This window comes from Crocuta crocuta, unplaced genomic scaffold (genome assembly GCF_008692635.1).
Source record: "Crocuta crocuta isolate KB4526 unplaced genomic scaffold, BGI_CrCroc_1.0 scaffold219, whole genome shotgun sequence".
Taxonomy (NCBI): domain Eukaryota; kingdom Metazoa; phylum Chordata; class Mammalia; order Carnivora; family Hyaenidae; genus Crocuta; species Crocuta crocuta.
In genome coordinates, this window is record NW_027551572.1 from 845,857 (window position 1) to 871,669 (window position 25,813).

The 25,813-nt window shown below is 35.9% G+C and overlaps 1 protein-coding gene across 2 annotated transcripts in view; it reads right to left on the bottom strand.

Moving 5' to 3' along the window:
- SCN9A (sodium voltage-gated channel alpha subunit 9) overlaps nucleotides 1-25,813 on the bottom strand; it is a 101,099-nt gene that overhangs the window by 17,872 nt on the left and 57,414 nt on the right. For both annotated transcript variants that reach the window (XM_077751144.1, XM_077751143.1), the window contains exons 17-20: nucleotides 20,068-20,188; nucleotides 10,487-10,641; nucleotides 6,187-6,360; nucleotides 1,015-1,137 (exon numbers count right to left, since the gene is read on the bottom strand). In XM_077751144.1, the coding sequence (XP_077607270.1) occupies nucleotides 1,015-1,137; nucleotides 6,187-6,360; nucleotides 10,487-10,641; nucleotides 20,068-20,188 (573 nt within the window). The remainder of the gene's footprint in view (nucleotides 1-1,014; nucleotides 1,138-6,186; nucleotides 6,361-10,486; nucleotides 10,642-20,067; nucleotides 20,189-25,813) is intronic.

A 25,813-nucleotide genomic window follows, 5' to 3' on the forward strand; every position in this document is an offset into this window, starting at 1 on the left:
ATCTGCGTGTTAAGTTGTTCAGGGACTACAGGTAGAGAGGCAGTCAGACACATAAGTACAAAAGAATATAATATAATGTATATATATATAAAATAAGGATTTTGTGTGTCTGAACATGCCTGGTGGTGAAGAGACAAAGCAAATTTAAATTGAGGCTTCATGGCTGGGTAGGTGTCTGCTATGCTGGTGAGCTAGGGTTGAGACAGGGCAGGGAGAAGCACTCCCAGCCAAGAGAACAACAGAAGCATGAGAAAACAGGTATAAATCTGGTGAAAAATAAATTTGAGGAGGGCAGCAATAAATGAGGATATGGACTAATTAGAGAAAATAAGGTCATTATCATCCATGTATTTTATGAAGTTGCTAGTTTAATACAGCTCTGAAAGCTAAGTTGCCAATGGTTATTATTTATCTCAACTTGTTTGTCTCTGCAAAATGATTTCTTTTCAGACACCATGCAGCCTAGTGCAAATTCAGTAAATTTTCAGAGCTTTAGTTTTATCAAATGTAATTTGTATATCATTCTGCTATTATTGAAATATTTATCTTAAGGATGAAATTTAAGGTGGTGGCTAATGCCATCTTACTTCCATGATTTTTATTACTCCTACAGGAGAGCTCTTTAAAAAAATGTTTTTTGAGCACCTGATACAGGTAAGTCCTTGATACTTTGTATATGAGAGATGTTATCAGAACTTTCACTTCAATTTTCTAGCATAGAGAAGATTTTCATTTAAAAAGGGAGAAGTCACTTATTTGGATTACTGTCTAACAGTATTATGTGAAGGAGGCATTACTGTATTTGATTTACTCTTTGTTAAATAATATGCACTGAATACTGTGTATATGCATATCTACACACACATATATAAACACTCCATCTATATGCCTATACATACACATATGTGTATATAAATATAAACAGTCCACAATTTCCACATACTTATTTTTTCATATTTTATGCTCCATTTAGGAAACAAGAATATTATATTAGAAAGTTTGACATTTTCTTACCCTCATTCCTTCAAATCTAGATAAAGCTCTTAGAGGTCTTAAAGCTCTAAGTGTCCGAAGGGATTTAATGGGGCCAAGATCTGAGTAGCCAAGAGTGTTTGCAACTAAAGTAACCAAAGAAACCTGCAAAAAATAAAATTTTCATTAATCATTTCAATGAAATAATAAAGCATAAGAAGGAAAAGTCAATTTCAAAGATCACAAACAGCAGACCAATAAGAATAATATGACTTTACATATCAAATTGTCTAATCATTGCCTAAAAATAGGTAAGATATACACTTTTGTAAGGAAATACATTTAAAGAAAGGTTAATAAAAATAAAAGAAATAATAAGGAAAGTAGGCTATTTCTTTTTTTTTTTTTTTTGGTTATTTCTTATATCTGAGTAAAAATCACACATTCTGTTTATACTTTTGTAGTCAATGGTTATGTACTTATTAATATGCTTATGCTTGATATACTTAATTAGATATGCTATATAATTAATTAGAGAAACTTATGTTATACATTTCTGCTATGCATTTAATTAGAGCAACTATCAAAATTTCAATTATAATAAAACCCAGGGCATAAGAAAGTGTGTGATTCCAAAGCTAAGTCATAAGAGTGTGGCATTAATTCAGCCAAATCTATGTCATAGTATAAACCTTATTCAAAAGTGTTTTGAAGACTCATGATTTTGAGACGGAGCTAATTCCTCACAAGACTGTTCTGCCTTGTGATATCTCAAAACTGGCACCAAAAAGATTTACCTAGTAATAGATACTGGGAGAAAACCTCAATTGTATTGAAGAGAGCACAAAAGTAGGTGATCTCACTGGCTTTATAATCAACACAGACATACAGACCATCATGTTATACCTGCTACAATTACCATAATCATAATGCAACAGAAATTAGTGTTCTTATAATAAACTATCTTAGAAGAAAGAACATGGACAGAAACAAAATCAATACACATTTTGGTAACAGAGTAATGAGCTCCTCGATGACCTTACATCTGGATCTGTAAATGCATAAAGTTTCTGAGTACGTTCCATTTAAAATATTCATTTGTTTTTACACTGTGTGTAGCAAGAAGCAATGTCTAAGAACAATGTCCGGAATGCAGCTCTTCATTATGAATGAAGTCATGACTAAAAGATTCATGTTTTCCAGGGTAGACTAGGAACACTTGAGAGCCATTGTCTTATATTTAACTATTGACAGAGTAGAAAAATTAATTTGTCACAAGTTCACCACTCCTGCTATCAGAGACAAGTAAACTGATTTATGAATCAAGATGTGTTGAAGTCTTTTGTTCTTTCTCACGCAGTTACTTCCAAAAGTCTCAACTTGGTGGTGCAACTTTGGTGGTACAGTGGTGAGCATGGCTGCTTTCCAAATGTCTCCGTGTAACATTGTTTATTTTTAAGTCTTTTATACAATATATCCAGCAGAACTAATCCTCTGTCCCTCATATCATTCTGAAATTCACCTACGTCATTCAGGTCTGTTCTTTTCCACTTAAATACACTTAAGAAAATGTACTTTTTAATCAGAATAACAAGTATTCCTTTTTAATCAAGAAAAAAGTTTTCAAATGTTTATTATAATTTTTTTAATGCTTATTGATTTTTGAGAGACAGAGCATGAACAGGGGAGGAGCAGAGATGGAGACAGAATCCAAAGCAGGCTCCAGGCTCTGAGCAGTCAGCACAGAGCATGATGCGGGGCTCAAACTCACAAGCCTTGAGGTCACGACCTGAGTCAAAGTTGGATGCTTAACCCATGAGCCATCCGGGCACCCCTCAAATGTTTATTATAATGGAAATAGGCCCTACAGAAATGGTAGACCTAATTTCCAAACCACTGTTAAGTGTTATAATATTGAATATAATAGATACATATTATTGAGAAAACTATAGATTACTCTATAATATACGTATATATATGCATATACATTTATATACACATCTATTTATCTATGCATACATATGTATGTACACAATATATACCTAAACTGATAAATAATGTTCAGCCAAGTAAGTTTCAAATCAAGGAGCCCCCAGAAATCAAACAAGTCCATCCTGTGAATATCAAATCAGATTAATGGCTCTGAAACCTCAGTAGGCACCAGAATCATCTGGAGGCTTGTTACAACAGTTTGCTGGGGTTCCAACAGCAGAGCTTCTGAATAGATCTTGGGTAGATCCTAAGAATTGCATTACTAACAAATTTCCATCAATGCTGTTGGTCCAGGGATCATACTTTGAGAACAACTCCTCTAGATAATTGGCTTGGTTTTTGAGAAAAAAAAAAATAATCTCAGTTCCTCCTCTAAATCTGCATCTCTACCAGCAAGAATTTAGCATATAGCTCTGCTCTCCTTGCTGCATTATAAAAATATTATATCTATATGGAATACATAATTTACAGAATATATAATATATATTTTGGGGGGCACCTGGGTGGCTTAGTCGGTCGAGCATCTGACTCTTGGTTTTGACTCAGGTCATGATCTCACAGTCTGTGGGTTCAAGCCCCACATTGGGCTCTGTGCTGACAGTGCAGAGCCTGCTTGGGATTCTCTCTCTCCCTCTTTCTCTGCCTCTTGCCCCTCCAAATAAATAAATAAATTTTAAAAAAGTATATATATTTGTTTTTACATATATATTTACTTACCTTTTTTCAGAATATTAAATAATACTTCATATTGAACCTATATACATCTTTGAACTTTGTATATTACATCCTTTTGAATAGTAAGAATCACCAGTTCAGATTTTCAAACGCAAAACAAAATAATTTTTTATTAAACAGCCATATCTCTTTCTTAATTTTTTAAATGTTTATTTATTTGTGTGTGTGAGAGAGAGACAGAGCATGAGCAGTGGAGGGGCAGAAAGAGAGGGAGACACAGAATCTAAAACAGGCTCCAGGCTCTGAGATGTCAGCACAGAGCAAGATCATGACCTAGCTGAAGTTGGATGCTTAACCGGTTGAGCCACCCAGGCACCCCTCTCTTCTTAAAAACATTCAGTTATAACTCTAAACTTTTATTTCAAAGGCTGACTGATGAAAATAACTATGTTTCTGAAAATGTTTTTAAAGGATTTTAAATGTCTTAAATATTTAAATAACCTTTAAAAGATCCAAACATATTTAATGGTTAAAAGAAAGGAAAAGAAAAAGCCTCCATTCTTTCTATCATTTCTTCTTATCTTGGTTAGCCTTTCTTTAAATCTATTATGTTACAAAAGCATCTTTCTTACCATTTATTTTTCTAGCCAGTAACTGGATAACATATATATAAAGGTAAATTAAAAAAACAAACAATATGAAATCACTAATACAAAGTATCAAAAATTAGAGATCAGATATCACAGAGAAAGCCCAAGAGAATATAAGAGGTGTAATGTATAGCTAGTGATTCCTTAATTAAAAAAATGTTTTTGCACATCACCTATCAGGAAAACAAAAATGTTATTTATTGTTTTTAATATTTTATATTTTCACCTGTTAAAAAGAGCTTACTGAACTTTGGAAAATAATTGAGAAATTAAACTTTTGAGTAGATATGATGAGTTTTGGCTTAATTTTGCAGTCAGGTTTTGCTATTTATAGTTATTCTTACTTATAATTTTGATATCTATGAATGATGCTATATTTTTCTTTTCTGAAAAGTCTGAGGATCCAAATTGTTGGTTAAATGTTAGAGTACTTGTTAAAATTATAAAAATTTGCATGTTACCCTCTAATTCCGGACATCAGATGGAAAACAACTCTCTAAAAATTATAACTTATTACAAGATGTTGCTTCCCTAGCCACAAAGACTGGATTTTGGAAAATCTAGGAAAATTAGTAAAGGATGGAAGAACATATATCATTAAGAAAAATTAGATTGGGAGATTGAGGTCATAAATTAAGAAAGCCTTTTGAAATAATATAAAATATAATAATGTACTTATTATATGTGATATACTATTAAATTATAACCTTAACATATAAAATAAAATAGAGAACACTAAATAAGAATAAATTAATAAAATTGGATGTTGCACCATTTCTATTTGAGATGCCTTAATCTCATGGCTGTTTTGGGATCTCTTTCTTATTTTAACAAGATTCCCCAAAATATTTTTGCTTTGTTAAAAATAATTTGTAAACTGAAGCATTCTTATATATTTTCCATCACTCAAGTATTGCAGAGTTCTCTGAATGTATTACTTGACATTGTCAATGCCTATTTTTCTCCACTGCCCCTCCAGAGACAAAGGGTAGGGTGGATGTTTCAGGTGGGGGCAAGAGCTGTGACTCATTTTGGTTTTCCCTTTAATTGGGACAGAGATAAATATTTTGAAATTCATGCCTCTCCACTTCCCTGACAGGCAGCTGTATCGCATTTGTACCACCACTTTCACATAACTTTCAGCTATCATATCAACTTGATACATACTTGGTTGTCTTTTATTTTCTAATTTTATATTGTAAAGAAAATCAATATTTTATCTTTTTAAAAAAATTAATGTTTTATCTATTTTTGAGAGAGAGAGAGAGAGACAGCATAAGCAGGGGAGGGTCAGAGAGAGAGAGAGAGAGAGAGAGAAAGCAGGGGAGGGTCAGAGAGAGAGGGAGATACAGAATCTGAAGAAGGCTCCTGGCTCTGAGCTGGCTGTCAGCACAGAGCCCAACACGGGGCTCAAACCCACGAACCGTGAGATCATGACCTGAGCCGAAGTCGGATGCTTAACTGACTGAGAAACCCAGGCACCCCAATATATTTTATCCTTTTAATCTGTGCCTCTACCCTCTTCCATTCTCACCCCCCACTTCCTAGTGTTTCCTTTTGTTCTTCCCAACAGGAGTGATATTTGAAATCTGTATGCATACCTGTATATAGAATCATATTTTTCCTTATTGCAGAAAACACATGCAAAAGTAAATTATAAATGTTAGAATGGCACAAAAAATAATTCACATTCATTGAAGAAATTCTGTTTTAGTACTCTTTACAGAGGTATTTCTACTGGTTAAATTAATATTTCAAAAAACCTCATAAAGGTATAATTTGAAAGTATAAAAAGCTAACCAAAATTAAAACGATAACAAACAACACTAATGAAGGTTCTTCAGAAAACTTATTTACAAGAATAAATCCTCTTTTAAAATTTACTTAAAGTACCTACATCAACAATTAAGAAATCCAGCCAACACCAGGCATTGGTGAAATACGTTTTATAACCATATGCTACCCATTTTAGAAGCATTTCCAGAATGAAGATATAAGTGAATATCTTGTCAGCATACTCGAGGATAATCTTAATGGTCTTTTTCTTTTCAATATATATATCTTCAAAAGCCTGTGAAAATAATAGTCAAATTTCAAGTCACATCCAACTTAAAACTTATGATTCATAACAAACACAGGAAATAACATTCTGATGGAGAAACCACTGAAAGATAATACTATTATGGGCTGGCTGACTTTCTTCTAGTTTACAGCTACTATGTAATACTTAGCTCTAGACTTCTTACCAGTATGTGCTGCTGGGCACCAGGGATTAAGAGAAAGGATGCAAAGAATAAAATTATTTATAATCCTCTAAAACTAACCATGATCTCTGAAACCTTACAGCAATTTCCACTTCATCTGACTCCCTTTGATCTCTCTTCAAGTGGGATAAATCCTAATAACTTAAGACATGATCCCCAGATCAGCTTGTCATATATATTTTTCTCACTCTACACTCTCCTTCACACACACTAGTAGAATTTGGAGCCTCTCCATCAGTTCTTATATGCGTGCACACTCCCAGTGCCTAGCACTGTGTCAAGAACACAGCAGGAGGCAAGGAAAAGTTTGCTCAGTGAATGAGTGCAGTAGCTTAATAGGGCTCTAAAACACAGAGGATGGTTTCTTTTTTTTAAATTTTGCACAATATTTTATCATTCATTGAAAGCTTTAGCTTTACAAATCACTATTACATTGATTCCATGAATGTGGCATCTTTTAACACTCTTCTAGAACTTTTATTAAGTAACAGATGATGATTCTGTGGTCATAGTCACAAGTCTCTTGGGAAATAATTTGAAGAGACTTAACAAATTGAGCTCACTGAGGACACTGAAATTGACTGCTGACCTAAACAGCTGTAGAGTATTAGGATTTAAGAGAGAGAGAGAGGGTGAGTGTGAGCTGGGGAGAAGGGCAGGGTGGGGGACAGAGAGAACCTCGAACAGGCTCCACGCTCAGTGTGGAGCCCAACACAGGGCTCAATGCAATGACCCTGAAATCATGACCTGGCCAAAGCCAAGAACTGGATGCTCAACCAACTGAGCCACCTGGGCACCTCAGGATTTTCTCTTTTGTTTTTAAACAATAGTCACTTTGTTGAATAACATGAAAGCAAAAGGGACTGTACCCTTATAGTGGTTGACATTATACTACCTATCCATAGCCATGGGCTTGTCCACTTTATTCTTCTTATTCCAAGTTCTTCTGTCAATACTTTCAAAATGACCCTTGGCACTTATTGCAAACTGTTGGTATCAGTATTGAAGAAGACAGAGAAGTTGGGACACAGACAATGGGGAGACCTACCAAGATGATAAAAGAAGGTTCTTTTTTTCTAATTTTTAAAAGGTTTATTTATTTCCGAGAGAGAGACAGCGTGAGCAAAGGAGGGTCAGAGAGAGAGGGAGATACAGAATCTGAAAGAGGCTCCAGGCTCTGAGCTGGCAGTCAGCACAGAGCCTGACACGGGGCTCAAACCCACAAACCATGAGATCATGAACTGAGCCGAACTCGGACGCCTAACCGACTGAGCCACCCAGGCGCCCCTAAAAGAATGTTCTAGCACCTGGCAGAGGTTCTAAAAGTCAGTAGTACTGAAGTGCAAGAAGAAACTTCCAGACTTCAGGGGTTTCTGGCCTCCCTTCTCCAGGTTGTGGAGGAATCAGGCAAGCTACCGAGTTAAACTATGGCAATGCTTCAGTACTTGAAAGGCGAAATTTTTTTAAGTTTATTTATTTATTTTGAGAGAGAGAGAGAGAGTGTGAGTGGGGGAGGAGCAGAGAGAGAGAGAGACTGAGAGAGAGAGAGAGAGAGAGAGAACCCTAAGCAGGCTCTGTACCATCAGTGCATAGAGCCCGATGTGGGGCTTGAACCCACGAACTGTGAGATCATGACCTGAGCCAAGATCAAGAGTTGGACACTCAACCTACGGAGCCACTCAGGTGCCCCCTTAAAATGCAAAGTTTAAGGAAGGGGCTTTATCACAAAGAATGAGAGTGAGATTCCTGGAACTGAGGCGGAGAGCAGGACCAGTAGCACGTCTTGATGCTGAGAGCCAAATACTGTGCCTGAGTACACCTTGCTCTGCCTAGTCCCAGAGCTGGGACCAGGATTCAGTCTGTAGGGCGCCTAGCTGCCTTCCCGGACGAGTTATGTGCCTGTGGGAGCAAGGGGGCAAGGACGTATTATGAGCTCTATCAATGTGGGGTGTAGGTTCTACTGTTACTCATTTCAGTCACCACTCATTTGTTTCTACGTGGTGTGTACTCTCCTTTTTGAGGAACCACAAGTCAGTGAAAAATTATAATAGCTTTGATTTTAGACCTCAGTTAGGAGTCTATCATTTACTAGCTTTAGGACATTAAACAACTTTCTCGACTCTCCACCCAGCTTCCTCGTCGGTAAAAGAAGCAAAATAATTGTAATTTCACAGGATTGTTTACATTTAAAGTGAAAAACCTATATAAGGATCTTGAAGCATAATAAATATGTACTAAATTAGAGTCATTACCTTCCATTCATTTTATAGACAGGTATTTTAAAAATCTAGCTCACATGGCAAACTCCGAGTAAAAACAGCAGTTTCTTAAACTACCTCTCTCTTTTCTTCTTCATATAATTCAACTGAATATCAGTTTTGAGAGTGTCCCTTGCCAAAAGCGTCACCTTCCTTTGGACATTTTGAACAAGGGGTTACTCTAAACTTTAATTTTTTTGTACTCTCCTTTCTAACAGTCTCAGTCACATGGGTGACTCAGCATGGAAGAAACTTCCTTACTTATTAGGAATACAGGATAATGCAGATATTGTCAAGATTCGTGCTTGCATTCCACCAGATGAGAAGAGTAGCATTTTTTAAAATTCATTTTCTGTTTCAGGAGAGGCAATCACTGCGGGCCCTGTGCATCCCTGCATGTTCTCATCGGAGAGGCCGAGAACACAAGGCCCTGACTGCTCTTCATTCCGGCTATTTCTGAGGATGGCTTTTGCATTGAGCAACCTTGAGAAATGAGACAGTGTCTCTGTCTGGGACAAAAAGCAAGTTTGGATACTGCTTGCTATAAAAGGACAGGGTTCCCTAAATTTAGGGCTCTTCAGATGTGATGCTAACCCACTGTGTGTGTACTAGTCATTTAACCCCCCTGCCATGCCCCCATGAGACTTGGGGGTTAGGGGGCCAACACAAACATGTTGAAAGTCGTGTTGCTTCCAACATAATGAGTAATAAAAATCCTTTGTCTCTGACTTGGAAGTTTCCTATGTTCTGCCACCATCCATGAAATGGTCAGAGGTTAACTTCTTATAAGTAGAAAAAAATCCAACCCCAGATCCATGAAGACTATCTATGAAGCAATTCACAATGTTCTTGAGTATTCTGTTTTTAGTATAATAGAATTTTCAGTGGTATCTCTAGGTGGAACTGGGCTTCTAATGGCTCATCTCTGGTCGTGTCAGCAGAAAAGATAGAGAAGTAAGAAAAGGCTCAGGGAGCATGAAACCCTCCTAGATCCCTTTCAACTCTCATAGCAAGTGCTTGGTATATTATATGTACAAGAATGAGAACATTTCTCATTCTCACCCTAATGTTACAGTTTGTTTTCCAAGATGCTTCATAAGCTGATACTACCTATCTTTGTTGCTGTGCCATGGCTACCACTCTCCTCCCTGTATTTGCTCTTCCTCCAACATCACTTTCTATTAATGAGCAACTTTTAATTTTCTGAATACCTCATGATATTTTATGCTTCCTTATCACTCTGTGCTTGTTCCCCTCAGCCCATCCTGTCTGGCTGGAAGATTCCTACTCATTTTTCTAGATCTTGCAAACCACCTACTACCTTTCTGAAATTCCAAGCAGACAATAGTTTGTCTCTTGCTACAGACCTTTATCAAGTATATTCCTCACTTACAAACACATCCCAGTGCTGTAATCACTTGTGCCTCTCTCCCCAGTCCTCTCTGGAATCCTTGAGAAAAGTACCTGGATCTTAGCCACCTTCACAGTCAAGGCAGCAAGAATAATGCCCGACCTGTAGGAGTGCTCAGCAAATACTTACTGAACTAAGCTAAACTTTTGCCCTAGCACTAATCATAGGGCTTCAGTTTTAGGTAAAACAACTTTTTATCCTCCAACTCATTTATTAACAATACTGACTTATTCCAGTGATTTCTTTAGGTGTCACATCACTTACCAGAGCACCACTGCTGAGCAGGATCATGAGAACAATAAAGCTTTCAAACCAACTGTGTTCAACTATTCTGTAGCAGGTTTTCCTGATGTTCCACCAGATTTTTCCTTTCCCTGACTCTATGTCAACTTGGCAGCATGGGAACCTCCGCACACAACCTGGAAAGAGAGACATGCATGTAAAATCTTGATATTCAGAATAAATAAAATGCTTAAAATACCCTATTTAATGTGAACCTTTCCCTGTGATGCCCCTCAGTGGAATAATTGCTAATGTTTACAATATGGTTTTAAATAGATTCAACTTGAATAGATTCAATTAAAAATAACGTGTCAGTTATTTCTAACTTGAAGTGTATTCTTGTCTTCTGTACTTCCTTGATTTCTCATCAATCTCTTCCACAATGTTTAACCCACTTATTTTTTTTCTTTACTGCAGTACTAATAATGTGCTGGTACATGATGAACACTGAATGAATATTAAACTCAAATCTGAGGACAAAATGCTTTTCAGGATCTTCTTTGCTGACAAACTAATTTTCCTTAATGTGGATCTCATCTACAATTTTCTGATACTCTATTAAAAAAAAACCATCTTTGCAGAGCACCATTCTAGACAATATTAAGGAATTGGTAGAAGTTTCTAAAATTATATTCAAAAGAAATAGATCTTGATTAGGAGATTAGAAGATGCAGGTAAAATTGTTTCAAGTAGTCTATTTTAAAAACAATGTGTGTCACCTGGGTGGCTCAGTTGGTTAAACTTCTGACTTGGGCTCAGGTCCTGATTTTGTGGTCCGTGGATTGGAGCCCCACATCAGGCTCTGTACTGACAGCTCAGAGACTAGAGCCTGCTTCAGATTCTGTGTCTCCCTCTCTCTCTATGCCCCTCCACTGCTCACATTCTGTCCCTCTCAAAAATAAACATTTAAAAAATGTTAAAAAAAAAACAAAACAACTCTGTCTTTAGAATCCTAGGTGTAAAACACGCTGTTTTGGTAAGTTGAGGAACATTTACTTTAAAATGTTTCAACCATTTATTAAGTATCTTTTGTATACTTAGCTGTGTACATAGTTTCTTTTCCTCAGGGAACTTATTCTTGGTTTTGGTTAGGCAGATGGATACAGAAATAAATGACTGTAACTGGATAAGGCAACTAAAATCACAGCTGTAACGGGGTTATTTGGTAGCATGGAAGAAGCCCACCTAACTTGGCTTGTTTGCCGTGGAGAAGGCTGGAAGAGGCTTTGTGGAAGGAAGAGCTGGAGCCTGAATTGAGTCAAAGTATTAGCCAAAAAGAGAATGGGTGGAAGGCCAGGCCAAGAGGAAGCAAATTGTGTTATGCATAGGAATTATAAGCAGTTCAGAACTGTGATGAAAGCACAGTATATACAGGAGGCACGTGTGAGAAATCAGGTTAGAGTAATTGGTCAGATTATGGAAAGCATTTTCTACCACATGAAGGAGTTTGGTGCATATCCTATAGACATTGAGGAGTAGGTGAAGGGTTGTAAGCAGAAAATGATATAGGCAGATGCAATTTAAATAGATGTCAACAGGTAAATGAAGGAGACTCTGGAAGAGAAGAAAAAGGAGGTTGAAAGTAGAGAAAGACTCAGAGCCAGAAAACCATTTAGAATTCTGGTATAGTAGCCTTAACAAGATGGATAGGTTATGGCAACTTCTAGTTTCTAGAGCAATAATAGACTGAAGACATGTTTGGCAGATGAAGTCAGCAGGATTTACAGACTTATTGGATATGTGATGTAAGAGAAAGGAAGGACCCCAGAACAACTGAGTGAATGTCAGCAATGAAATGAAAAGCAAAGGTGAGGGAGCCACTTGGCAGGGTTTGAGTTTGAGATGCTGGTGGGACTTCCAAATACAAATATCCTGTAGATATTCAGAGGTCTAAACTGAAGCTCAGGGGAAAGTCTGGGCTAGGAAAGAACAGTTTTTGAGGTCACACCAAAAATATATTTTAGGGTAAGGAAGGAAAACGACCAAGTCTGGAGCATTTTAGAACAGTAATATTAAGGAACAGAATGCAATGGTATGTTGGAGTCAGCTCACCCAAGCTCTTGATAACTCATTGTTAAATTGTCAGAAATTTTTGTGAGCCTGTTAAATGTAGCACTCCTCAAGAATTAAATCATATGAACTTAAAATTATAACTTACTTTGGTTTTTTTGTTTTTTTTTTTAATGTTTATTTTTGAGAGGGAGAGAGAGACAGAGTGTGAGTAGGGGAGGGGCAGAGAGAGGGGGAGACACAGTCCAAAGCAGGCTCGAGGCTCTGAGCTGTAGGCACAGAGCCTGACGTGGGGCTGGAACTCACAAACTGTGAGATCACGACCTGAGTCCAAGTCGGACACTTAACCGACTGAGCCACCCAGGCTCCCTGAAATTATAACTTACTTTTGAAAAGACAAGAAATACTTCAAACATATCACTTTCTAATCATTTTACTTTTATCAGTGTTCTTGAGTATATTTCTATCTTCTCTCTGGATTATGGAAAATTTGGACTACTATCATCTCTTCCCAACTCCACATTTGGTAAAGTCACATCAGTAGTTTGAAATAAGCAATGATGGAGATCTTTACACTACAAAAATCATCAAATGCTATAAACCAGGGCTTGTTGGTTTTCTAGAGTAAATTTAAGAAAGTAATGGAGGACATGTTAGTAAAATATATAAAACAATAAGAATGTCATATTCGTAGCCATGACACTATGAATAACACAAAACATTGAGTAAATATTCTTTCATTATTCAAATTCTATTATCAGAGGTTTGCAAACATCATTGACGAATGAGTCAAGTTCTAACATATAGTTTCTTTGTCTCACTTTCACCTTACTGATTAACATAATTGAAAATACTACCAACCTTCGGGTTAAAACTATACTTGTTCATCAATTGCAATCATTGATTATTTATCAATGCCAAAATTTACCAAAATTTAACAAAAGCATTCTGTGAGAATCAATGAGCTATATGTACAACAAGGAATATTGTTTATATTATTACTTGTAAATCATGTGCCACACATTCTTTGTATCTATAAAATTTATAATAAACTGATGTATATCTGCATACTTTTTTTCTTGAAGAATAATTGTGAAACATTTACCTGTACTCCACTAGGACACGTGGAATAAAAGAAAAGCTTGGAGAAGGAGACAGAGTGGAAGTGGGAGAGATGTACAAGGGGCTGCAGTCAATAAGTCAGGGAGTAATTAGGTTCATAAAGGACTGGCGAACAGAACCATGACCAAGAGAGATCCAGAAAGATAATGACTGAAATTTTAAAATGTAAATATAAAAAATTGAAGTTGATTTTAAAAACCTCACAAATTATAAAAGAAAAAAAATTAAAAAGTAAATATAAATAAATAAACCCACAATTACTTTGAAGAAGAAAAGGATTGAAAAAAGGGGAACTACAACCAATTGCTCTCTTAAAAATTTTCCTTTCAGAACCATCATGCACTCCTGGTGGAAATGTAAATTACTGAAGCCACTGTGGAAAACAGCATGGAGGCTCCTCAAAAAGTTAGAAATAGAAACACCATATGCTCCAATAATTTCACTACAGGGTACTTGCCCAAAGAAAACAAAAACACTAATTTGAAAAGATACATGCACCACTGTGTTTATTGCAGCATTATTTAAAATAGCTACGTCCATTGATAGATAAATATATGTATAATATACATACATATATATATCTGATACATATATATCTCATGGGTTATTACTCAACCATAGCAAAGAATGAGATCTTGCCATTTGCAACAATATAGATATATCTAGAGGGAATTCTGCTAAGTGAAATAGTCAGGGAAAAACAAATACCATATGATTTCATTTGCATGTAGAATCTAAGAAACAAATGAATAAGAAACATACAAAAAGCAGAAACAGACCCATAAATAGAGAAAAAACTGATGGTTTTCAGGGGTAGGGAATGGGGGGATGGGCAAAAGGGGTGAAGAGGAGTGGAAGGTACAGACTTCCACTTGTGAAATAAATTAGACACAAGGATGAAAGGTATGGCATAGGGAACACAGTCAATGATACTACACAGAAGAGCATGGTAGGTGACAGACGGTAGCCACACTTTTGGTGAGCAGTAACATAACGTACAGATTGGTGGAATCACTATATTGTACACCTGAAACTAATATAACATTGTGTGTCAACTATACTTCAATTAAAAAAACACTGAAAACATGTTTTCCCTTCCAATTGGAGGGAAGGTAAAGAGGTGGGAGAGCACTTTTTAGATACTTGTTTCAGAGATCGGAAAGGTAGCCATTAAAAAAATAATTTCCTGTTTTATAAAACAATGTATTTAATTAAAAATACTGAGCCTATCAAGTGAAAACTCAGATAATCATAAAGTGTATGACTTGAAATAACAAAACTAGAATTCTCTTAAACTGTACTGTTTAGGCAACGTCTTTTTATAGTTTCTTTCATGATTCTAAAATGTAGTTAGTTCATTGATCCAAGTAATATAAGGTATATATGGCACTCGAATTTCCAGCACTATAAAAATGTAGCAAGCTATGTTTTGTTTTATTTTGTGTTGTGTTGTTTCTCAAAGGTGTCTGGTGTTTTTTGCGATTGTGTGTATCTTATGTGTTCCTGTCCTTTCTCTCTGGAAGATTTTAAGCTTCCAGAAGGCTAAAACTATATCAGTTATTCCCTTTATTTCTGCTCACAGTACTCAACTATATTCTTCTACATGGTTTAATATGTCAGGTATAGTTGACTTAAAAGACATAATTCCCCTCCAAAAATAGTTCTAAAATAATCCAAGCATTAGTCATGATCTGAAAGGTCATATCTCTGCAAATTCTAGAATTCACAAATATTGGATGAAAACTGGAATAGATAGGATGAAAAAAAAACCCCAGAGTGAACAGAAAATATACGTGTGCCTTTATTATCCAATATTAATTATAGTTAACATAACCTCAGATCTGAATGAATTTATCTTCATTGTATTTAAAACAACCATACCTCTCAAATGTATTCAATAAGGTTAGAATATTTTAGAGGCTTTTAAAATATATTTTTAATATTTATTTATTTTTGAGAGAGACAGAGTGCGAGCGGGGGAGGGGCAGAGAGAGAGGGAGACACAGAATCCAAAGCAGCCTCCAGGCTCTGAGCTGTCAGCACAGAGCCTGATGTGGGGCTCAAACCCATGAACCATGAAATCATGACCTGATCCAAAGTCGGATGCTTAGCCTACTGAGCCACCCAGGCACCCCTGGAATATTTTATAAAGTGGGAGAATAGTAAAAAGTAGGATCAAAAATTAACTCCCAGATAATCTCCTCCTGAGCAAAAGAACACCAGAAGGAGTGAAAAAATTTAGGATAGAATTTTTTTATATTAACGTAATGCTTTTGACTTTATAACTTATTTCAAAATAAAAACAAAGGTCTTCTGTGGAACACAATATATCTGCCTCAAGTATAATTACCAGAGGATAAAGTTGTCCCTCTTAAGATTTTACTATCTGAGATTTATTTTTGTCAGTCTTAAAATTGAAGAGAAATATTATTCGTAGGATTGAGGCAGCAACAGGGACTATACACTCTAATTGGAAAAGTAAGCTTTTTATCTAAGACAAAGGTTTATAAATATTGCCCTCAGGATTTATCACACCTCAGGGAATTTCTCACTCTTATTTTGAGGCAGGAGTACTCGACCACCAGTCTGGCTTTTATGCAAAGGCATATCCTAAGAGATTTCCAACCTAGCTGGTTGGCAATGTTACCATATCTTCTTTTTTAAAGGGACTATTAGTTAAATGTAAACATAACAGAGAACCTCTCAAACATTTTAATGGGTCCCCATGGGTAAATGCTATTTCTTTTGGGTGGTTTCATTAATTTGTTCTCGTGATGTGTTTCATAAACTCTATACTAGGTTTCATCATGTTAAAGTAGTCCTCTCCACACCTCCCCCATCCCCGACACAGAAGAAAACCCTAACCATCACTGACCTCTCCCATGTATCACTTATCTGCCCTACTAAATATCTACATATTTATTTCGGCAAGGGACAGTGTTTTTTTTTATTGCTTTATCTCTCTCCAGTGCACACTCTGGGCCTGAAATACAGAAGATGTTTAATGATTATTTGTTGATTGGATGCAAGAATAATTAAGTGAATAAATGGTGAGAGGCTCAGCAAATTAGATGCCCTGTTTGATTTACCAGGCTGAGCCTCTTAGCCCAGAGGGTTCAGCAAGTATAATTTTTAGTGGAGCACAGCTGCTCAGAGTGATGTGACTTATAGATGTGTGTTTCCTCATAAATTTTCTTGCCTTTTTTTTTAAAAAATTATTTGTTTAATTTCTTAAAATGTTTATATATCTTTTAGAGAGATATGGTGAGTGGGGGAGAAGCAGAGAGAGAGGGGAACAGAGGATCTGCACTGTCAGCAGCGAGTCCAATGCAGGGTTTTGAACTCACGAACTGTGAGATCATGACCTGAACCAAAGTTGGACGCTCAAAGGACTGAGCCACCTGGGTGTCCCCATTTACATTTTTTATTGAGGTAGAACATATATTTAGCATAGTATACCCATCATAAATATATAGATTAAAATACTCACATAATAGTCTTGTAGGTCATGACATAACATTTTAAGCACCCAGAAAGCACCCCCATGTTCTTTCCCAGTCTGTACCCTCTAGAAGTAACTACTAGTCTGATTTCTATCACTGTAGGTTGATTTTGCCTATTCATCCCCCATCCCCAGCTTTACTGAGATATAACTGATGATTTAAAACTGTATATATTTGAGGTGTGTGAATTGATAATTTGATATTAAATATACATTGTAATATAATCATCACAGTCAAATTAATTAACATAGCCCATCTTCTCACACAGTTACAATTTCTTCTTTACCTGTGTGATGAGAACATTTAAGATCTACTCTCTTAGCAAATCTGAAGTATACAATATAGTATTGTTAATGATAGCCCCATTTTTGCTGTAGCTCTTCAGAACGTATTTACCTAATGTAAACTTTGGCCCTTCGTAAATTTTCAATTTTTAAGGTCAAAGTTCATCTGAAAATGTGTTTCTATAAACCTCTTATACATTCGACTCAATTTAGAAGTTATAAGTAATCTGAGAGGACTCACATAAGTATTCTCATTGGAGCTTTGTAGGACTAAAATAAACTTTGTAAAGTTTAATCTCAGTGAGATAGCACCTACAGTCTGAAATAGCTTAGCATGAATCCTTTCTGCAGAAGGCTTAAATTTTTCTAAAGCCATTTTCTAATTTGAAGACATAATTTGATAAACCCAACTTCTTTCTAGTTATCTTGAATTTTAAGTTAGGGTCATTAATAAACTCAATAGAGGAAATCTTGGTTGCATCTGTTCATATTTAATGGTGCTAATCAATATATTGAGAAATAGGCAACACCTGATGAAATTCTTAAATTTTCTAAAGGAAACACTTCTAAAGGAAACTGTTTTGCTCATGGTACTAATTTCAGCAAAGAAAACATTACTACCAATTGGGTGTCATACTTGTTTGCTGCTCACATAAAATGAAATTTAGCTTGTATTTAAAGAATGTTCATGCACCCATTGTAGTTCAAAGATCTCTTTATTTGACATGTATTTTATTCACTGCCTGAGTGCTAGAGGCAGGTTGAGAAAATCACAGAGGATGAGCACAAGTCAATGACTTCTACAAAAAATACTGATTCTGAGAATAATAGATACCAAGTCATTAGCATCAACACGGTGCTATCAGAACTTCTATACAGGACTGTAAACAAAATATTTTTTTTTAATTTTTAAAAATTTTTTTAATGTTTTATTTATTTCTGAGAGAGAGAGAGAGAGGGACAGCATGAGCAGGGGAAGGTCAGAGAAGGAGGAAGACACAGAATCTGAAGCAAGCTCCAGGCTCTGAGCTGTCAGCACCGAGCCCAACACGGGGCTCAAACCCACGAACCATGAGATCATGACCTGAGCTGAAGTTGGACGCTTAACTGACTGAGCCACCCAGGCACCCCCATCAAAATAGTTTTTAAAAAATTAAAAGAAAAGGAGAAGAAGGATGTTAGGAACTGTGGTAATTAATTTGTGTTTTGTCATTTAATGTCCTCAGTATCCCTATGGTTCAGATGTGATTGTTATATCTGTTTTGCAGATGAGGAATTTGAAATTTAAGATTGAAAAATGTGCTCTAGGTCTCCCAGAGAATTAGCAGTAGGCCAGGTAGAAGTCATACTTATCAGGCTCTAAAGCTTGTGGTCTGTGTTATTGTATTATACTGCAACTCTAGAATAGACTTGTGTATTTACTTGAATAACACAATATTTGATTAGAAAATATTGCATACATTTATAGCGCAAGTTCAAAGTCACTACTTTGAATAAAATCCTTGAAAAATTCCAGGAGTAGTAAGTTCAATAAGTCAGAAAGTGAAAAGGAATCAAAGGAGTTACTGTTAGAAGAGACTGAAATGCAAAAGGCTTTAAATGCTGTTAAGGACTTCAGGTTTTATCCTACAGATGAATGGTTCTCAGCTTTTAGTGTGCATTAGAATTCCCTGGAGACTACACCCTATCCCCAGAGTTTCTGATCAACTGGGGTTTCTGTAATCAACTTGTGGCTAGAATGAAAGAGGCCAGGGCTGAATCAAAGTCTTTAGCCTGAGAGGCAGGATAGATCATGATGTCACTAAGTGAAATAAAGACCAGAGAACCCTTAGATTATATGGGTGAGAACTCACTAAAGTTTGTTTTAAACTTAGTATACTTCAAATATTTAAAGGCAACCAGTGGAGATGACCATACCGGGAACTCAAGTATGAGATCAGGGGGAAAGATAATAATTTAAGAGTCAAACAACACAGAAATAAATGTTTAAGGTGTAGACATGGATAAAACCCCTTAGGGCTGGAGATTAAGAAGGTAACAGCATTGAGACGTGGGAGACACTGGTATTCAAGGGATGTGTATAAAAATAGTCACTGAAAGAAAGAGGAGAAGAAACTCAACTCTCAGAGATGCAAAAGAAGAACAAAGGCAGAGTGTGGCTTCTGAAACCAAGGAAAGGAAGGATTTTGAGACAGACTGTGGTTAACAGTATCAAATGATGTACTGAAAGTTGGTGGGTGGCTTCAACTCTTGATGATAAATAGGACAGTAGTAGCCTCTATCCCATTAAGCTGTATTCTAGTGGTTCCACAGAACTGGAAAAGTGAATTAAGGATCTAAAATGAGAAGTAAGAGCATCCTGAGTAAGTAGAGTGCTTTATAGTATAACATCCTGTCATCATAAATTATTGTTAGTAAAGTATCTTAAGTGTGGAAGCTGAAGCTTTGAAAGCTTCAATGATTACCCTTGGTCATAGAGCCATGGCTGAATCAGCATACAGTGGAGTCTTCTGACTTCACTGAATAACCCCTGGTAAGTATTAGGTTTTAAGATAAAATCCCAAATACCAATAAATGGATGGCTAACCAAGGTCTTGATTTTTCTCTTACCATCTGTAGACCATGGTCTTGATTTTTCTCTTACCATCTGTAAAACAGGCCTCTGGCTCATCTGAATTTATAGGTTCAGCCTCTGCTTCTTCTCCTTCTCCTGGCAGAGGGTTATCAACTGTGCTGCACTCAGAGGAACTCGACCGGTTCAATCTCTAAAAAGAAATGCACCACCCCACCAGGCACTTCATTTAGAGGTTATTCAAATCTTATATTCAAGCCATACTTAATAATAATCAAAGTCATGCAAAGTGTTATGAGAAAAGATTAACAAGTATGATGGTCATAAAAACATATAAACACATACTGAGGTCAAGTTAACCTTACAATGCATCTATGTTTGATCTTTCTATCTACACATCCTGTGAAAATTAAATTTTATTATTTTTAGTATGCTAGCAAGTAAGTATACAGACAGAATTAGCATAAGATAATTTTTTGGTAAACTATAGCATTTATAATGTATTGGCCACATTTTTATTATGTTTTATGTTTGATACAAATTTGTGTACACCAATAATTATTATATTCAGACAACCAAAACCCTAATAGGAATAATACAAGTGCCAAGTTTCCAGTGCCTGTTAACTGAATGATCATATCTGACAGTTGGCAGAAAAAGCTTATTGATATTTAAAATTTTTTAAAAAGAAATAAATTATTGTAAAATGAAATACAAACATATTTCTTCTATTGTCTCTTGGATTTAGGAATATGTATCAGGATGATATAGATAGAAGGCTTTTCACCACGACAAAAAAAAAAGTCAATATTTATATTGGAATCAAAATGCCAAAGACCATACTAATTATTTCATCCAACACAACCCATTTTAGTATAAAATTTCAGGATATAGTTGAAAAGATCATAAAGTATTATTTTTAATGTCAAAAGATAGTGGCTACCAAAGAGAGTACCACATGCAAAATCTGAAACAAAGATTTACGAAATTAAACATGACGGACTCACACATGAGAGGAATGAATTCATTGCCATTATGATCATACAATTGATCATAACACAAGTTTTTTCCACCCAGAAATTTACAATCAAACATGATGTTATGCACTTACATATACACAGAAATTTTAGAAAAAATACATACAGCAATTTTCTGTCAATTTTCCCTAATATTGCTTTATAAGGGGTAGAGAAGCACATCAATAGAAGAGCTCATTTTTCATTCTCATTTACTGAATGACTTGTGAATATTGAAAACTACTAGTTATTACAGCACAAGCTTCTCTTATTAAGATCATACCTTTCCTTCTTTAGACTATTTCAACAAATACAAGTGCTAAAAGCGAGGAAATACTCGTTTCCATTAAACTGGTTTTTCAATCAATTAATTTGTATTAACATCATAGGCCTAATATCAAATATTGATTTTTAGAGATTTACTGGGAAGCTAAATATGTGGGTACCACATTCTCAGTGCTATTATTATCACACATTATTCAACACCAGTAAAAAAGGTATTGATACAGTTTTATACATAAGAAACAATATAAGCAAAACTCTTTATATAATGAGAAAAGAATTATGATTACTCTAATATTTATAATCCATTGGCATAGGGGCATTATTCCTACCAGGTTGAATAGTTTTATATTATCAGTTATGCACAGTATCACTAAGAAATTTCATTTAAAAAGCAGACTTAAATTGATGGAATTAATCTAAAATGACTTTAAAATAAAAGTTTAAATGAAATGCATCTAATATGCAGAATGTCTACTCAGGCTAAATTAGTGAAAACACCTTCATCCTTAGTATTTGGTTTTCTCAGTAAGCATTAACAAAAAATATATGCCAAGTTAATTGATAAGTAAAAATTAGGATGATTTTATAAAGTGTATCTTGTCATTTTTAAACCTTTTTTTCAAGTATGGCAATTTTTTGTCATTTAAATTCAGTGTTTGGCTCAAATTTTATATTATAAATGACAGTTATTCAAGATTATTCCTCATTGGAATATACATTATCGAAATATTTAGCATGAACTATAGTTCATAAGGCAAATTGCTATGACTCTTTAGAAATTCAAGTTTTTAGAATGTTTTCAGGAATTTGGTGTTTTTCTGGGAATGCATGAAGTATTCACAAAGTAGCTGTTTTAATACTGTATATAATATTAAACATTTATGTATATGCCCTAGTGATGTAGAGAGTTTAGATTTAATCTATTCAGCCTTTAAATTTAATACTTGCTAAAGTGGAAGTTTCTTTAACAGGGTCCAAAAAGATGCCTTTAAATAGAAAGGCTAACATCTACAATAAAATTTTTCTCTTGAGGGGAAATGCATTTAATTCTCATAGCAAGTACCGCTAATTTAACTCTTGAATCTCCTTGTTTTCTTGTTTAGTACACAGAGATCATACAAAACATTTGAATAATTTTGTATAACTATTATTTGCATATTTCTAAACTCAATCATTTGTTTTTTAGTTTCCTTTCTTGTAATTATGGAAATAGAAGAATTGTTATGGTTAACTAAGAGCAGAGAAATAAACACTTTAGTATAGAAAATTTCCCTTTTGATATTATAAATAGCCGATTTTGTAATTTTTGTGTGGATTTTATTTTTAATAAAAAATGAAACATACTTTTTGTCTATTTCTCTTTTACTTGTCAACAAATATAATTTTTTTTTTACCTCTGGCAGCCTATAGGCTGTATAAACATAGGATCATAGATGTAGACTCATTAGCATTAGGAATAGTAAGTATGCCATAGACAGCATTCCTGTCTTTTTACTGAATAATATGGCACTGTTTGTAGGTAGTTTCTAAAATTGTCTTTTACTCCCTTAAATAAAATCTATAATCTTGATTCAAAAATTTTAAGTGTACAATGATATATGGTAAAAAAAACACAAAAGTCCTTTTCACTCTCTCTCTGATTCTATTCCCTACTATATCTATAGTGTGTGTGTGTGTGTGTGTGTGTGTGTGTGTGTATCTTTCCATATTCTTCAATGTGCATCCATAAAACACTGAAGTAGTTTTGAAATAATCTAATCCTGATTACAAATTTACATAGCTATATAAGAGGCCCCTTTCAATGTTTGAAAATATGATCAGCTTAAGATGGTAGAATAGTAGGGGGGCCTTATGCTTGCCTTGTCCCTTGAACACAGCTAGATAAATATCAAATCATTCTAAAGACCCGGTAAATTGATCTAAGGACTGAGAAAAAAACTGCACATATAGAGGGAGAGAAAAGACCACATGGTAGAAGATAGGAGGTATGGAGATGTGATTTGGAGGAGGAAAGGATTGTGGGTGCTGTGGAGGGGAAGGAGCCCTGATTATGGAGATAGGAGAGAGACACGGAGACAGAAAAAGAGAGTGAGAGAAGTGCACAGGGGATTGCACAAGAAAAGTACTTTCTCAAAACCACTGACTGACAAAATGAGAGGAGCTGATTATCATGCGGTTTTATAATCAGTGAAGCTCAAAACCTGGAGTTTAGAAGTTCGCACCATGGTCAATGTAGAGCTCAGTGGATAGAATGGTGCTCCTGTGGAGAAGGAGGGCAGAAGACTAGGAGCAGATGGTGTGATCTGAGGACCCCTGGGACACACTGGGATGGATGGTTTCTCCTTCTTGGAGTGCCTCTGGGAGAGGAGGCATAAGCTCTCAGGGCACAAAAGAGCCAGTCGGTGCCACTGTGCTGCCATATTCCTTAGCATTGGAAAAGAGACACTTGCTGAAGGCAGCTAACCTGGACACTGGCTTTTTGTTGTACTTTACTCTAAACTCCAGGCTCCTGCGTGTTGGTGCAAATGCCCTTCTGGGACAAACTGGCATCAACCCCAGTGCCACGAGACACTGGCCCAGAGGACCAGAGCAGGTCTGTGCCACAAGTCCCTAAAGTCTGGACTTGTGAAATGCAGCCAACATGCCTGAGATAAAACAGGTGCACTACACTGCTGGGAAGGCAGAATGGCCCAGACACAGGGTGAAGGCAGAGATCTGAGGGATGCCTGTGACACATGAAGGGAGATTGTTTGCTCTTCTGTGAGGGCTTCACAGGCAGTGGCAGACATAAATTTCCCTCTCCAGGGATGAGGAAGAGGGTTGACGCCATTTTTCTCCCCCTCCCATCAGCACAGACTGACGTCAGGGAGCAGAACAGCTTCAACAGTGGAGGCCTGAGCTGCTTATACCAAGCCCCACTTCTCTGGGCTCTGCAGATGCGTCTTTACTAGGGCAAGTGTACCTGAGAACCAGAGCAGTGGGCTCCTCCCCTAGAAGACCAGCATAAACTCCTGTGTGCACCAAGTCTACTCACCATAGAGTACGCAAAGCTTCAGCTCATGGAGAAATAGGATCTAGCCTCTTGACAAGCAGATCAGAGTGCACCTAGTTAAAACTCACTGCACTATGGGCAAGGCCCAAACACTCCTCCCTTCAGGCAAGAAGAACCTCTACAGAGGACTGACCTGAGGGAAAAAGCAGCCAAAACAATAGCAGAGAGCACACAGCATACACCAGAAACCCTTCCTGGAATTACAGGTCCTGGATAATATATCATCTTTTCTTCATAAAGCCATTACTCTCAGGATCAGGAATCATAGCAAGCTTTCATAACACACCAAAGAAAGAGACCTAGACAAAATGCCAAGATGGAGGAATTCATCCATCTCAAAAGAAAGAACAAGAAAAGGTCATGGTCAGGGATCTCTTTGAAACAGATGTAAGTAATATGCCTGATCCAGAATTTAAAACAACAATCATAAGGATATTAACTGGGCTTAAGAAAAGCACAGAAGACACCATAGGAAAGCATAGAAGACAGAAGGGAATCCCTTATTGTAGAGATAAAAGATGTAAAAGTAAAATTTTTTTTTATTTTTTTATTTTATTATTTATTTATTTATTTATTTTTATTTTATTTTTTTATTTAGGTTGAAATAAAAATATACTATAACTGAGATGAGAAATAGACGGAATATAATGACCACAAGGATGAAAGAAGCATGAAATCAATAAGTAATATAGAAGATAAAATTATAGAAATTAATGAAGCTCAAAAGAAGAGGGAATGAAAAACACTGGATCATGAATAAGACTTAGAGAATTCAGTGACTCCTTAAAGTGTAATAACATTTGTATCATAGGAGACCCAGAAGAAGAGAGGATAAAAGGAGCAGAAGGATTATTTCAGCAGATTATAGCCCAAAACTTCCATAACCTGGGGAAGAAAACAGACATAAAAATCCAGAAGGCACAGAGAACTCCCAGTGAAATCAACCAAAGCAGGCCAACACCAAGAGATATTAAAGTAAAATTTGCAAAATAAACAGGTAAGGGAAAAATCCTAAAAGCAGCAGGGGAAAAGAAATCTCTAATTTTCAAGGGAAGACAAATAAGGTTAGTAGCAGACCTATCCACAGAAACTTGGCAGGCTAGAAGGGAATGGCATAATATATTCAATGTCCTGAAGGGGAAAAATATGCAACCAGGAATACTATATCCAGCAAGGCTGTCATTCAGAATAGGAGAGATAGAGTTTCTCAGACAAACAAACATTAAAGGAGTTCACAACCACTAAACCAGTCCTGCAAGAAATATTAAAGGGAACTCTTTAAGGAGGAAAGAAAGACCTAAAGTGACAAATAGTAGAAAGGAACCAAGAAAATCTCTAGATTTTCACTAAGTTTGGACTAAATCAAAAGACACAGAGTATCTGAATGGATTAAGAAAAAAGAAAGACCCATCTATCTGCTACCTACAAAAGATTCATTTTAGACCTACAGACAACTGCAGATTGA